The sequence below is a fragment of the Aotus nancymaae genome, unplaced genomic scaffold (assembly GCF_030222135.1).
Source record: "Aotus nancymaae isolate 86718 unplaced genomic scaffold, 86718_ANA_hifiasm-v0.15.2.pri h1tg000036l, whole genome shotgun sequence".
Lineage (NCBI taxonomy): Eukaryota > Metazoa > Chordata > Mammalia > Primates > Aotidae > Aotus > Aotus nancymaae.
This window is the reverse complement of record NW_026988450.1, coordinates 61,712,194-61,729,785: the sequence shown is the minus strand read 5'-3', so window position 1 is coordinate 61,729,785 and position 17,592 is coordinate 61,712,194. Positions and strand designations below refer to the sequence as shown.

The window sequence follows — 17,592 nt, the reverse complement described above, 5'->3', positions numbered from 1 at the left end:
TTTTCCCCAATGTCTTGGCTATTAACATTCAGCTCCTCATTAGTTATGCACATTCCAGCAGCTGGCTTGAATCCCTCCCCAGAATGTGGGTTTTCCTTTTCTACTACAAGGTCAGGCTGCAAAATTTTCAAACCTTTATGCTTTGCTTTGCTTTTATACATATATTCCAATTTCAAACCATCTCTTTATGAATTCATATAACTCAATGCTTTCAAAATAAGCCAGGCGGCCTCTTGAATGCTTTGCTTCTTAGAAATTTCTTCTGGCAGATACCCTAAATCATCTCTCTTAAGCTCAAAGTTCCATAGATCTCTAGAGCAGAAGTAAAATGCCACTAGTCTCTTTGCTAATGCATAGCAAGGGTGACATTTGCTCCAGTTGCCAATAAGATCATTATCTCCATCTGAGACCACCTCAGCCTAGGATTTCATTGTCTATAGTACTGTCAGCATTTTGTTCAAAACCAATTCAACAAGTCTCTAGGAAGTTTCAAACTTTTCCACATCTACCTATTTTCTCCTGAGCCCTCCACACTCTTCCAACCTCTGCCTTTTACCCAGTTCCAAAGTCACTTCCACATTTTCAGATTATCGTTGTAGGAGTACCTCACTCTGCTGGTCCCAACTCTCTATATTAGTCTGTTGTCACACTGCTATAAAGATGTTACCTGAGAATGGGTAATTTATTAACAAAGAGGTTTAATTTACTCACAGTTCCACATGGCTGGGAAGGCCTTAGGAAACATAACTATCATGGCAGAAGGGGAAAGAGAAGAAAACACCTTCTTACAGGGCAGCAAGAGAGGGAGAGAGAGGGCATGCAGGAGAAACTACCACTTTTAAAACCATCAGATCTCATGAGAACTCCCTCACTATCATGAGAGCAGCAGGGAGAAACTGCCCCCATAATCCAGTCACTTCCACCAGGCCAATCTTTCAACATGTGGGTTTTACAATTCAAGATGAGGTTTGGGTGAGGACACAGAGCCAAACCATATCAATTCCATATATTGTTCAGTCAGTATCCCACAAGAGTAGCATTTTTCATAACTATGGCACAATATTACAACCAGAAAATTAGCATTACAATTACAATCCATTTAACTGATTCAGATTTTACCAGTTGTACAAGTATTTGTATTGTATTTTATTCTGTGCACTTTATCACAGTGTAGATCCCTGTAACCATTACTATAGTCAAGATACAGGGAAATTCCATCGTAAGAATCCCTTGAGCTATCCCTTTATAGCAACAGCTGTGTCCCACCTAACCTTCCCAACTGTAACACCTACTAACTACTCAATTCTACGTGTCTTTAATTTTTTCATTCCAAGAATGTTATATGAAAGGAATTATATAATCTGTAACCTTTTGTAACTGGGGGAGGGAGCGGGGGTGTCCCAAAGATGCCCCCAATTCCCCAATCTGAGGTTCTTGGCCTATCTTGCCCCAAAGAAAGGCACCCCAGAGGTGCGGTGAGTTTACCATTCGAATAAATATCATGGACCCAGAGTCTGGCAGAGAGTGATTTATTAGCTAGAGAGAGAGAGAGAGAGAGAGAGAGGAGAGAGACAGCGTGCGAGTGAGCAAGCTAGCTCCCAGGCTGCTGTGGGAGGGGATCCAGAGAAGGAATCCATATAGGGAAGAAGCAGCGGGATTTTATCTCTTGAGTTATTCCCTCTCCATTGAAGTTCTTGTCCAATGAGAGGAGTTCTTTCAAACTTCCTCTGGAGTGATTGGTCTTTGACTCTGATACTGAATTGGCTACTTAGTCTACAACTCTGAGTTAGAACCCCCTCCTCCCAGAGCTTTTTTTTATAAGGTGAGAAATGAGGATCCAGTGTCATTCTATATGTGGCTAGCCAGTTATCCCAGCACCATTTGTTGAAAAGGGTGTCCTTTCTCCACTAAATATTTTTGCTTGCTTTGTCAAAGGTCAGTTGGCTGTAAGTATTTGGGTTTATTTCTGGATTCTCTATTTTGTTCCATTGGTCTACATGCCTATTTTTATACCAGTACCACAGTGTTTTAGTGACAATAGCCTTATAATATAGTTTGAAATCAGGTAGTGTGATGCCTCCAGATCTGTTCTTTTTGCTTAGTCTTGGCTTGGCTATTTCTTTCTGGAAAGAGTTTTAAAAAACAGATGTCAGAGCTATCAAAAGTGATAGCTGTTGATGAAACTACAAAATTTTAGACAGCATAAAAACCAGATATGGCTGAAATGAGGACCTGACAGGAGAGTCATAAACCAAAGGAATAAGCTCAGAATAGTTTTAGGAACTTTACCAAAAAGACTGTGGTTCTCTCAAGTTTCTTATGTTTAACCAATTCTTAAAATCATGTTATAAGGATTATAATTATATTTGCTAAAGGACTAATTACAATGGAAACAATTACATAGACTTTTAAATATCAATTTATTATTTAGTTATTATTTCTGCCGTAAATTGGAGAACTAAAAATTTTTTGCAAATATTAATTATGGCAATAATTACATTAATTAATGATTAATAATATTAATTATGGCAATAATACTCTGTATTATTGTCAGTATTTATTTCTTCATTAAACATGCAATGAAATTTGATGACATTAATAATTTTTCAGTAATTATATTACAATTTATTTATTACCCAACAAATTAAATTTTCTGTTACAAATAAGTATAGTAGTAGGTGACAAATTTTTGACATGTGTTATTACCATACTTTTCTTGATATAATTATTCTAAAATCCAGTTTAGTAATTTAAGATATATAATCATGAGTATGGATATTTTTATGGTGAAATGAAAAATATGTTAAAACAATGGAAACTTTATTTCCAGAAATTCTTTATCATGTAACTGGGATTTTTATTATTGTTGTTATAGGTTATTTGCCACTATCTGAAATATATCTTTTTAAATTATTTGTTTGTTTTATTTTTCCTATATAAAACCATGATTTTTATCTTGCTTACTACCATATTTCCAACCTTTACCATTACCATTTGTCGTATAGTTAATGTTTGGTAAATAACTATTGAATGAATGCATACAGTCTCTTTCTAATAAAAAGATTATTCTCATTGACTTTACATTACAATTTGCTTACTCTCAAATGACCACAGTGATTTGACAGAGGGATAACAATAAGTTATATTTTAGAATATCTCGTTTAGTATTTTAAGAAATTAATTATCTAAATTAATTAGTTTAATGGAATCTTTTCAAGTGGCATATATTTGTATTCCCTCATTTTCTGGTTTTCCTGATAACATGTGAAATAAGCACAGAGATATATAGATTTATTTGTGAGATTTCTCCATAAGCCATAAACAAAGCCATGTTGTTTAGAATGGGTTTAAATAATGAACAATATTCAGTAATTGTGATTTGCAAAGCCCATGTGACTCCCCTATAACCAATGACCGTATATTTCTGGTGGCAGAGGGATGCTGTGGTGCAAGTACTTTCTAGTTCGGTTTCTTGGCTTATCTAAGGTTCTGCTTCATATGCTGAACCTGAGGCTGTCAGGAATTTCTCTTAGTTTCACCCTTGTTAAATTGCCATTATTTGCTCCACCTCATGCACATTCTGCCTCTTGCTACAGCAGCTCTACTTTCTTCAGGTCCGCTATCTTAGATTACTGAAAGTAAATTCAAGTTGCAAACTATAGTTACATAGTAGCTATTACTTGCCTTTCCTGTACTCTACTACTGAAATTACCTTTCATGTCCCTGGAAAAGATGAAAAGTTTATCATTTTTATTGTCCATTTCATCTTTACTTCCTTTCTCACATTTCTTAATGTCCTCATGGAGTTGATTCTCATTTACTGGGTCTTTTAGGGGTCGGTCTCCAAACTCTGTGCTTCAGTGTATTACATACCTCCATGTATCTGGAAATATGTTCAACCTGTCAAAAATAATTATACTTTCCCAAATGGATATTCATGTTTATTGAAACAAGGAATTGAACAAAAATCACGTTGTAAATCAAAATCTGGCATGAACTATGCTACTCAATTGAAAATATAATTGAACCAAATCCAAATAGTTTTTCACTGAATTACTATTTTAACCAAGCCAACCAACCAACAAGAGTAAACATAACCTGTATATTTTCTGAAAGTAATTAAATCAGATTTTAAAACTTGAATCTAAAATTATACAGTTATATTATATATTTTTATTAACTAAATTCAGATTGGAAGAAAAATCAGCCAGCTCAACAAACAGATTCAACCCTATGAAAAGAGAAAATAGATGATTAATAGGGAAACGTTACAAAAAATGCATTGCAGTCCAAGAATAAAAATGAGAAATATGTGCCTAGATTCCAATGTATTCATATTGGAATTCAACATTCTATACACCAGTAGGCACAATGATATAATAAAAGTGATTTTACATTTTAATGGGCAGGTGGTCATCCACAAAAAGTGATGGCTAGCTCCCACACATCTTAGGAAATTTGGGTTTTCAGAGATAAAGAAGAAAGAGTATTGGATAAAGGGTGCTTGCATCCCTGTACCTACACCTTAAAACTGATTACATATACAAGGACAGATTTTCCATCCTCCTTTTACTCTTCCCCTAGCATGACTAATTGCCAAGAGGTGAGAAAAGATTTGTAATTCCTCCTGACACTCCCACCCCCACAAACATAGTCTAATAAATCAGCTGTTTGTTTTGTCTTCTGAAGAAGAAAAGTGCTCATGAGCTTTGAAGAACAGGAAACATGTATCATATTCTGGCTATTAAGAAATATTAATCTGAAACTCTTTGTAATTATGTAACAGCCTTGCTTTTGAGGCTCTTTTACTCTGACCTTATAGCAAACACTTAAAATTTAAATGGTTAGATATATGGTGGAAGTATAATAGGGCAGTATTTTTTTATTGCATTATGTCAGAAAAACTGCTTTGCTGGAAATCGTCAAAAAATTTAAAGTGAGAGGTAATTTATATACCTTGTGACCAATATCTGGAGCATAGTTCTCATATTTTGCTTTAAGATACTTGTTTTGAGTATAATATAGTGTTTTTGCAACCAAATATGTGAAGACTCTCTATCCAATTATATTTGTTTGGATATATACAATCTTTTTTCTGCCTATCCATTTGAGCAGGTCTCTAATACACTATAGAATTATTTATTATAATGAAAGCTAATCTTGAACATTTATAAGATGATGAAATTACATAAAAACAGTGCTCGTTCTATGAAAAGAAATTGTGAAATTTGCCATTTAGTGAGAAATATTGAAGAAACATTAAGTAGATAGGAGGTAGTGTAAGAAGATAACTGTAGAATCCTACTCTGGAAATAAGGATATCAATTTATTTGAGGTCTTTTGATTTTCATAACTTTATTGTGTCAATACATACATGGGAAACATGATGACTGGCACAATCAGCTCCGTTTTCTTTAATAATACAGTAAGTCATATTATTTGTGCAATAAGTAAATTTGGATGAATCAAAAATCATGTGCAGTTAAAGTTTTACAATTGATTGTATTAATATACACAATCTGATTGGAACAGCATGTGTTCAGAATTACACTATTCTATGATTGACTTTTCTATGCATAAAAGAACTATTTCATTTGTGCTTAAAAAGTTGACAGTGCAAAATCACGAATATAAGTAGACATTTGTTTGGTCCCAATTTTGTGAAAAAGTTTACTACTGAAAAGCTTTTTAAATTTTGTTGTTGTTGTCTTTCATAATTCAGGTTATCTGGAATGAATATACCACCACCAATTATCAGCAACAAAAACTGGCTCAGACTGCATTTTGTTACAGACAGCAATCATCGATATCGTGGATTTAGTGCTCCCTATCAAGGTATATTTATGGAATACCTCTGCCTCTTTTGTTATGTAAAATAATTTTGGTGTACACAACTGCATTTCGTGATAGAAAAATATCTTTAACATTTAGAAATGGTACTTTGTATAGGGAAAAATGGTCATTCTCTTGCTGAGGCAATAATGTGATCATAACTACAGTATTAAAGTTAGTTGATTTTTAGTACATAATGAATATTATGATTTCTAAAAGGTAATATGTAACAGCTGCAATATTTTGCTTTAATAAAGTGCTTCAGCAATTGGACAATTGGACACAGTAGCCAAAGTTGTACCACAAATCTCTGTAGAAAACCTGTAGTTGTAAGTAGGCTCTTCATCAATTAAAACTCACTTCTGTATGCAGTGTGTTTTGTGCTAGTTTAATTAATCTTGTTAGGAGTTTTATCTACCAATTTTGTTAACAAAAATAATTTTCAACACATAGGACATATTTGATGCATTAACTTCAAAAACTCTTTGGAACAAGATTAGCATGAAGATTGAGTACTAATGAAAATGTAGCTTCTACAATGTTCAGTAATACTATGTATTACTTAGATAGAGCTTAGTGTGCTTTATCCTCAGACTACTTACATAAATAATTCATTTCATTTTCAGTTGTGTATAACCTACTTTTTAGGGAATAGTAAGCATTGCCACAGTCATATTCTTCCATTTATCTGTGTTTTATTTTTTATTTAATGCTTTCCCCTTTAGTAGTCTTCAGTCCTAAGCACTTTGTAAATTTAATATGATGACTTTAGGAAGCTTATATTTAGTACTCAAAATGGCATTAGATCATATATTGTTTTTTGGAATACAAAATTTAACAATTAGTTTATATTTTGGAAACCAGTAACCTTTCTGAAGCTGATCTATCAATAAGATTTCTCTCAAAAACTGCAACAGCTTAATGTGATTTGTAATTTGACTTTCATAATACTGTATTGAGTATCACTGCAATGAAAATCCTTAGGAAAGTAACTTAAAATCAAGATTTTAGACAAAGTCTACTGAAGAAAATCTATAGTAATGTTCATTTCTAAAGTAGTTAATTGGAATAGAAATATAAATGCAAATATGCTTTTAAAACTATGCAATGCATTAACATTTCTCATAATAGAAAATATTAGCCATCATAAAATACTAAATTTTAGAATTCAAAAATAAATATTCATAGAAAAATTTATTTTCATATATTTTTTAAAATAGATGTTTAGGCATGGTAATTTGAATCTTTCCGGTTTGAGCTAGTATCACTATGAAATTTGTAAAAATATTTTATCCAGTTCCCAATTTTAATTTCTAAAATTGTTATGTACATTAGAGAGATATTTTATTGAAAATAATATATTACTGTGAAGCCTCTATCTCTAGGTTGATCCTTTTTCTTGTGGAGTTTTCATCCACATAATTCTGTGGCTCTGATTCCTCTCTACAATGAGTTAAGGCTGATGGCATGGTAGAAATTCAAAAAACAGTCTTCTTTGATTCATAGAATCTTTTCTACTAGACTCATGGAATCTTCTGGTCAAAAGGCTTCTATTCTTTCTCTAAACAGAATTAAAGTAGCATTTATTTTATATGTATATGTAGAAACTGGAGTAAAAAATAGATCTCCTACCTGAAATATTAAATGATATTTCATTTGTTTTGTGCAATATGATTTCATGGAACTGATATCTTCAGACAGAGTTGTTCTGCACTATAAGACAATGGCACAAAGATACCAGTAGTTATGTTTACTCACTTAGACATTACAATATGCTACTCATTGGTCTTTAATTGACTTTTGTAGTATTTTTAAGACTGGAATTGTGGCTTTCAAGCATTACCTGTTTTCTGAACTGAAAAGTAGCATCGCTGTAGTAAAATGAAAAAGATGTGTTTTATGAGGTAAAATTTACTTCTATTTTCCGCAGGAAAAGGGACTCAAAAAAGGGAGGAAATTTATATCTATATAACACAGAGGAAATAGAGTGGGTTAAGAAAATTGAAGCTTTGATTTTATAATAAATTTAAGGGAAAGTTTTATTATATAAAAATATGCCTTTGCATATTATTCTTTTAAAACTTTCCTAATCCAGGCTTACTTTTACTGATTGCATTATCTCTAAATAATATTCTACCTAGACAGCATACATTCAGTTGAGAAATAAATCTTGAAATCATAATGATTAAATTTAAATTAAAAAAATATATAGTAAGATAAATGGCTACAAAATCATAATTTTGACATGCTGAAATACATGCCCTATCATGAAATGGTAACGATGCTTTTTACATTGTTCAATGCTACTATTTCATTTTAGTGTTATTTACATTAAAACCACTTCAAGATTGAAAATTTTGTGTAATATATTATACAGAAGTCAAAACTAAGTCTCCATGCAGCTCAATTTCTTAATAACTCATATATTTACTGAGTACTCAGTATTATTGATTTACCTATAATTATTTAGTATTTTAAGGATTCTGCAGGTTTTCAAAGACTGATTATTTTCCTTATAATATTTCTATTTAATCTCTGTTCTTTATTAAATACCATGAAAATTAACTGCAAACTGCTAAAGAGTTCATTGGATGCCATTAGCTATTTTTATAGTATTTTCCATAATTGATGGTGTAGGTACATAGATACACACTGATGTGCTGTCCCAAATAGACTCACCTTTAAGTTACATTATATGCTATCTTCCTGAATGTTTTGGATATTATAATTTTAAATAGGATTAAGTAGAGACTGAGAAGAGCATGCTAAAAAGCATAGTTCTATATCAACTCAAAAGTACTAAAAATGTGATTTAAATAGAATGGCTTTGATACATAAAATACATTCTCTCTCTGAGCTCCTGTATCAAATATGCCCACCGCTATCTAAAGTAAAACATCTTTTTTCTCCCAAGTTTACCTATAATATAAATCTCTTACTTGAAAACTTTATTACTGTCTCCTCTTTGATTAAAAAAAAAAGTTATTTAGTTTTTGACTCTTCCCCTGACAAAGTCACTTCAATATTATTTCATTATATTTGTCTTTGTTTTAAAATACTGTTCCTCCATTCAAGTTCCATTAAACCTCTACTAATGAGCACTTGGATTGTGCAACTTCTCACATAAATAGTAAAACTGTTCTTTAATTGTGGTATGTGGAAGTCCTCTTACTTATTTTTTGAAACCTCTATATTGTTGTCACTTGGTCATTAGTATAAACTAAACTCTATTTCTTTTCCATTTCCATGAGTACATAGTCATATTTACTTTTTTTTTAAATTGGAAGGGGAATTTTAGATGACACTCAATTGTCCAAGAAAGAAAATCTTACCTACGGAAGATTTTAATTAAAACTATTTTTATTCTGTAAGCCTCAATTACTCAAGTATCATTTCATTTTTAAATTTATTTGACATTCCACATTTTTCTTTCTATAGTATGCAATCTTAAATGCCATAGCTTTAGGCATTCATATAACTGTATTTAGCGTGTAAGTTTAGGAATTGCAGTATTTAATCAATTTTAAATATATAAATATATGAGTAATTTAATATTCCAGATTCAAGCTTCTAAATTCCTCAAATTTTAATCACAATTTGATTTTTATCTTTTCTTCCAAAAATTTTTGTATGGGATTCTTCTTATACAGGCAAATATTTTATAGAAATATATTTTTCAAGAAATAAAGATATATTAATAGCAACACACAAAATTTAAATTTTAATTGATAATAATGATATTTTACATAGATTCTCAAATAGGCTATTATCATTTTGAGATCAACTGGGCATCTTTCATTGTAAGAAAAATGTATTTTGAGATCAACTGGGCATCTTCCATTGTAAGAAAAATCTTTCAAACCACATTGAAAATGCTCTTTCATATACCTCAGTTAGAGACTTCTGGCATTTTAGATGCCCATTGTTTCAGTCAAAAACAATAACTTTGGCATAGTCCATTTTTTATATTTGGGAAGTTTTTGACATAATGTCCTATGTACAGTTACTAAACAAAGGTAAATAAGATTATTGGGGGTGCAGAATAGTATATTAAGTAAAGAATAGAGTCAGAAGATTAGAGTTGAATCATAAAGATACCAATTGCTGAGTTCTCTGAACCTTGGTTTTTCTTATAGCAAGCAGATTCACAGTAGCCCGACACATTATTGTTTTGTAAATCAAAAGGTATTAAGACTTCTTATAGTAAAAATAAGACATGAAGTAAATAGAGTCTTCAGTGGAAAGAGATAACATATGGAACAGATGAGAAAGCACACATTCTAACTATGAAAAATGAATAGTTTAAATATTGTGATCAAACATAAAATTTGAATCCAGGAGCTACAGTTAAAATGATAAAACACTAGGCTTTATATTTCTCACTACCAAATGAGGATGCCCACGTTTCTCAAGGGAAAAACGCTTTTCCTTGGAACTGATTTTTAAAATAGGCTAGTTTTTAAGTAAAACCGAGAAGCAGTTTCCTTTCTATAACAGATTTTCTGAAGTCATAAATATAGTCCAGGCTTAAAAATAGAGCACAAGATCAAAGCAAATTTCCATAAAGAGAGATAGTATTCTGATCTTTGCTTTCAATGATATGTTTAATGATATATTTTTTTCTATCTTTGTTTCTCTTTCTTGTTGTACCTTCACATATCCATTGTTAATAATATACAGGGAATCTATATCCCACATTCTAGTCATGAATCTCTATTCTAATTTTATAATTCTCATTATGAGTTATATTTATAATTCCAAGGATAGGGTGGATGAGTGTGACATGAAAAGAGAAGACCAATAACTTTTGATTCAGACAATTTAGACATACTGTATTATCAGATGAATATTAGGCATTGCATTAGTCTGTTCCCACACTGCTATAAAGAACCACCAGAGACTGGATGATTTTTAAAGAAAAGAGGTTTCATTGATTTTTCTTTAAGTTCTGCATGGATGAGGAGTTCTGCATGGATGGGAGGCCTTGGGAAACTTATACTTATCCAGAAGGGGAAGCAAGTATGTCTTACATGGTGGCAGGCAAGAGAGAGCATGTGTGAGTGCAGAAAAAACTACCATTTATAAAACCATCAGGTCTCTTGAGAATTCACTCACTATCACCAGAACAGCATGGGGGAAACCACCTTTGCAATCATTTCCCTCTCTTGACACATAGGGATTACAGGTCTTCCCCTCAACACATGCAGATTACAATTCAAGATGAGATTTGAGTGGGGACACAGAACCAAACCATATTAGACATGGATGAGTAGATTACTTTTCTGGTAAAGATAATAGATGGAAATTTGTTAGTGCAATTCCAGAAATATTCAATGAATACACATCTTTTCATGGTATAGTAAGTTTTATTTAATATTTATTAAATATATGCTATGGGAAAATTTATAAAATATTTATATCCTGATGTCAAATATGCTTTCATACATAGGCCAATTCCATTATTTTAAACCTATGAAGTAAGCAAACTATTTTTATTTACTGAGTTTTAAGCAAATAGAATTTTCAGTTTCACTGGTACGTAGTGTTTGAGAATGAGCTCTAATCTTGTACTTTTTTTTGTATTTGATTTTGATATTATTATCATCTTTCTTCAAGTTTCCTTCAATGCTAAATAAATACACTTGGAAAAATCCTTTTTTAAAACAATTTTTGTTGTGGAGCAAAAACATAGAAAATTTTTTTACCTCTTGCTTTATGGACCTGACTGTCTATGAGACTCATCTTGTTTTTAGTACAACGTCTACACAAACAGCAAAAATAATCAAACATTAATAATCAAAATGGTCTATCTAAACAATCATCGGTGTGTCTAAAGCAACTATTAAAAACTTTCTGATAGCATTTATTCTATGATACAAATGAATATTTCACAGTCATGCCAGTATAAGATTGAGGCCTTTTATTATATTGATTAAGAATGATTTTAAATTATATGTTTTTCTTTCTATTTAATAAAATTTATTAATTTAATTTGAGATCTAAGTAAATAATACTGGGAAAGTTTATAAATGTAAAGAGGAAATTTTAGTGGTTGCAATATTGAACATGAAAATTTGACTACATTTTTAACAAAATAATTCTAATCCTAAAATTTGGCAATCTTTTTATATAGCTCCCATCCCAAAATTCTGTTCATTAGTTGTATGTGTATTTGACAGAAAACTGGCTAAATATTGTTTTACTTCAAATTTCCCTGAAATAAAAATTTTCCTGTGAAACATACCCTTGTAAACTGAGCAAACTATTCTACATCAGAAACATAATGCTAGTGACATTTTTTTTGCTTAACTGTAGTCTAGTATAACAATTTCTAGTAAAACATTTTATCTTTCTTAACATTTTAAAATTCATGAATTAAAAATTAAGTCATATAACTGTATTTAGAGTTGGGATACAGTTTTAATGTATAACATAAGGTTTTAGAATTAAAGTGTAATTTTAGGAGTCATGTTGATTATTTCCTTTATCTTTCCCAGCTGTTTTATAATTGTTTTTCTGATTAGGAGTTAACAATATATATTAACGTTGAGACTACCAGAATTATTAGAGGACATTATACATGAAAACAGGGTAGTTGTGAAAACATTAAATTTAGATTCTGATAAAAATAATCACTTAAAATCAGATAATAATGAACTTTGGTGAAAAGTACAGCAAGAAAGTGTAAACAAAAAAATAAATATACTTAATGAATAGTAACAGAATTCGGGATTTTGAAGATGAGACAGAGAATCCCTTATACAATTTTTTTTCTAGGTAATTGGATTAAGCTTCATAGCATTGATATTGGAGTGACTCTGATTTATAATTAAAAATAAAACATCATGGATTCTTTCTTAAAAACACCGAAACTTTAATGCTTACATTTGCTAATTTTTAAGACAGTGTTCAATACATGTGAATATGTGTTTGTTTGTATATTTACTTATTCCTTATTGGAATACTTACAAAGTCAAAGACAAATTACAATAGCTTCAAGTTATGATCTCATGGAATTTTTAATATTCCAGATACAACTTAGCAAATGATTTGATTTAGATTACTCTCTTTAAGTACACCGACTGCAATAAATAGGAGACAATCTGTCAATATCCAGTTATAGTATGGGTAATATATTCTAAAATTTTTTGTAGGTTCAATTGTAGTTCTTGGTAAGTATAAAACTGATAAAAGATCATTTTGCATAACTCTTTTGTTTGATTCACACATTCCTGCTAATGATAGGATATTTAAAATTTGTCAATCTCTTCTAGGATAAAAGTCAGCTTTCTTGGAATAAATATTCTTGGGATAAGTATTCAAACTTTTAGGGCTTATATCACCTCTATCACCTCTTCCTGTTTTTTGTTTGTTTGTTTGTTTTTTGTTTTTTTTTGAGACAAGGTCTCATTCTGTCTCCTAGGCTGGAGTGCAGTGGCATGATCTTGGCTCGTTGCAACCTCCGCCTCCCAGGTTGAAGTGATTCTCCTGCCTCAGCCTCCCCAGTAGCTGGGATTACGGGCACGTGCCACCACGCCTAGCTAATTTTTTGTAATTTAGTAGAGACAAAGTTTCACCATGTTGACCAGGCTGGTCTGGAACTCCTGACCTCAAGTGATCCACCTGCCTCAGCCTCCCAAAGTGCTGGGATTAGAGGCATGAGGCACCTCACTTGGCCTCCTTCCTTTTTCAAGAGACCTTCTAGATAAAATTGATAGCCTGTGAGTCTTAAAAGTGATGGGATGCACCCAACTAGTGAATATTAGCTAGTTTCACTAGAGATTTTACTTCCTTGTAACTGAGGATTTTACAAGGATCTACTTCTGGTATGCACATGGTCAGTGGTCCACCTTGTACTCCGTGATACCTTTTTTGAGTCTTAATATTAAGTCCCTATTTGTCGTTTTGTTGATTAAAAAAATACTTAATTACAGGTATCTATGTAATAGATATGATCATAAATATTATCCCCATTAAAGTATGTCAAACATTTAACAGACAAATATATTAAAAATTAATCATGTGAGATATCAGCAGAGTATATCCATTACTACTGTATGTATACTGGTGAAACAAATAATAATATCATCTGATGTTACAGGCTTATTTAACCTTTTATTAGTTCAAGTACTACTGACTGTTAATTGAAAAACTCAAGAAGAATCTGTAGCTATAAAACAGCTTGAGATGAAAGAATTATAAGATCCTTATTGGGAAAGGTAATAATTTCATAATACACAGTGCATGTTTGTTGAAAGAGTTCAATCAAAACATTATATTATTAAACTAACAAGAACATAACCTTATTTCATTGGATTATATCCTCTCTTCCTACAGCAAATATAGCAATTACTGTTTAGATTTTTCATAAATAATATGAGACTCCAGATTTTCTGATCATATTCTCTGTCAGATTCTAGGCAGACACTATTTTTCTAGTTTTTCAACATGGCTGCTCTTTTCCAAAGCAGATGTTTTAGTAGCAGGAAATGGCCATAGAAGCTAAGAATGGAAAAGTAGAGTGAAATAGAGATTCTCAGGAATTAATTTTTCTTTATACAAGTATTGTTCTGGAAAGAGCATAACTATTTTGTTTGGTTCACATATTCCTGCTGATGATAGAATAAACTTAAATATGCCAACTATAATAAATAGGAGATAATCTATCAATATCCATTTATAATATAGATAATATTTTCTAAAATATATAGTAGGTTCAAATGTAGTACTTGGTACTGGATTAGAAGTTAGTAAATCTTAATACAGACTTCAGTCCGTGAACTTGGATGGATTACTTAATATTTCAGGACTGTGAGTCCTTTTAGGTCTAAAATTCTTGTATTTAATCTATTCCTCCCAATGTCAGTAACATAAAAGTTGTTCTCATGGCAGCACAGCGTCACAGTAATATGAAGTATCCCCTTTTATTATTCCTGGGGAGAATTTTGGTATCTTTCACCTTCTGGTTAACCTCCTCATGGTTCTAGACTCCTTTGCACAGCACCAGCCAAAAAGGATATAACATATATATAAATATTTAATTTTTCTTGTAGCCATGTAAAAAGTAAAAGAAACAGGAAAAATTAATTGTAATTATATTTAACTAATATGGCCAAAATATTAACATTTCAACATATAATCTATATAAAATATTACCAATACATTTTACATATTAAGTCTTGAAATTGTAGGCCATTACACTGATAGCATATCTCATATTGCTTATTGATTTTTTTCATTGGGAATAGTTTTTTTCTTTTATAGACTAGAAGAAAACCCATAATTAATATAATACATGTTTTAGTTTGTTAGGAATTACAATTTACTTCTGTATCACTGTAATTATTGCTCTCACATAATATTCAAACAAATATATTTAATGTTATATCAGTATATAGTACTAGAAAGAATGCGTGTTCCCAAATCTTCACTACAACTACATCTTATATGATGTAACGGTTAAAACAAAATATAGCCCACACCACAATAAAGTTGTGTGTAATGGAAAAATATTTTGCACTACCTGTTTCTAAATTAAAATGAATTATAATTAAATAAAATTAAATATTCAGTTTCTCAGTTATACTAGCTAATTTCAAATGATTAAAACCCACAAGTGGCTGGAGTCTACCATATTGATTATTCATCCTTAACAGATAAGGTGAGCAGCCCTCTTATGGCAGCTAAGCCAGTGCTAGCCAATTATAACAAAGCAGGAAATTAATTCTAAAATCACATAAATACACTGAGAGAATATGATACAGTGTCATTTTTCTCCATTGCTCCTCAGCTTTTGATATTGTTCACTAACTCTTTATGATTTATTGTGTATGATTATTGTATTCCCTACTATACCTTATTTCAGAACTTTAGAAGCCATAATTCATATAAAATTATGATGTCCCTCCACCCATGTGCAATTTAAAAGAAATATATAAAATAAGGGAATTCAACAAAATTCTGACTTTTAATAATTTAAAAAATACTAACTCCTTTAAAAGCTATTTTTTTTTTTATTTTTGGTACTCCTAAATACATACTTACTGTGAGACACATAGCACAGGTCTTTTCCCCACCACAAAGGTACTGAGAAGGTATTGAGATATTTAAGAAATTGAATGTTTTTCATTTCTTTATATATAATTTTACATAGAAGGGTTCATAGTGTCCTCTAACACTATCTAGCATAGGTCTAATTTTATACATTCCATTTTATTACATTTTCCCAATAAGGATATTTATTCTTTGAGTTAGAAAATGCAGCAATTGTGTGCAAAAAGCAAAATATCACAAATGCATATGAGGTTTTAGTAATAACCTTAGATTTCTTCTAGTTTTTTCCAGTTGGATATACTGACAAATTCAAATCATTCAGCTTTATAGAAGAAAGACACCCTCAACAGAAACCTTCCCTAGGATTAAAACTGTGTTAGGTTCTATGACCACACTAAATTAATAAAATTACTAAAGTACCACAGACTGGGTAGCTTACACAATAGAAATTTACATCTTACTGTTCTTGAAGATGGCAGTCTGAGGTCATGGTGTCAGTAGGTTTTGTTTCTTTTGAGACCTTTCTCTTTGGCTTGAAGATGTCTGTTTTCTTGCTGTGTGTCTTCACATGATCTTTCTTCTGCACATATATGGGGTCTTGCTCTGTATGTCCAAATGTCCTCTTCTTAGAAACACACTAATTACATTGGATTAGGATTCCCTCTAAAGACCTCACTTAAAACTTAATCATCTCTTTAAAGACATTTTTCTAAATATAGTCAAATTCTTAAGCACTGGGAGTCAGATATTCAACATATACATTTTAAGGAGTGCAATTCAGCCTATAACAACTAGAAATACAGTTTCAAATTTATAATTAGAATGCCAAGCCCTAAAGAATAATCAAAATACTAAATATGATTCAAGGTCAAATTTTTCTTTACTCTCTCCCTTTCTGGGCTTTGTCATCCAGAAGAAGCCTATGTAAGGAAAGAGGAGGGACAAAATTAACTCTTCTTGTCTCTCCTCTTTGTATTTTCCTCATTTTTCCAAACTTCTTACTTGCCACTGTTTCAGGTTTTTCTTGGATCTAGCAGAGGTAGGGTGGAGAAGATATAAGAAGACTGACCTGGACCTAAGACCTAAGATGGCTACTTGTTCTCTGGTCCTGATATTTAAGCTACTTGTTCTCTGGTCCTGATATCCATGGCCTTTTAAGTGATTGAAGCTGGACTTTTCTCTTCTGGGATTCCTTCTTCCAGATGGATGCATCTAAATGGACACTTGGCTTGAATTGGTCCCTTGCCTCTCCATATCCTAGCCTCCTCCTGCTAAGGTAGTTCTACCTCTCAGAGGGCCTGATTGGATAGACCCCAAATGATGCCATTTTATCTGTATTCCATGATCCTTCTTGATAAAACAGGAAACATATTATTTCCCTGAGAAGCACTAAAAGACCAGACTTATCCCAATACAAATGCTCTCTTTCTCTCACTCTCAAGATTTCCTTGTCTGGTGGCTTATTTCTGTGTAAGTTTGATTTGAATTTTTTCAGACATGAACAGACACCATTCTTTTTTGTCTCCTAACTGCACAAAACACATCCTATAGCTGGGCAATCCCATTAAAGCCAACCCTACTAGGCTACTGCTAAAAGATAGCATCTTCCACTGTATTTCAGAAAGGCTGTTAGAAGGGTCCTCACTAATCTACAAGGGCTTTCTGAAACAGCATATTCACACCAATCTTCTTTTAACTCTGTTCTTC

At 31.7% G+C, this 17,592-nt stretch overlaps 1 protein-coding gene across 1 annotated transcript in view; it reads left to right on the top strand.

Moving 5' to 3' along the window:
* The window catches only part of CSMD3 (CUB and Sushi multiple domains 3), a 1,293,678-nt gene that overhangs the window by 407,067 nt on the left and 869,019 nt on the right, over positions 1-17,592 (top strand). The window contains exon 6 of the mRNA XM_012443291.2: positions 5,723-5,835. Coding sequence (XP_012298714.2) covers positions 5,723-5,835 — 113 coding nt within the window. The remainder of the gene's footprint in view (positions 1-5,722; positions 5,836-17,592) is intronic.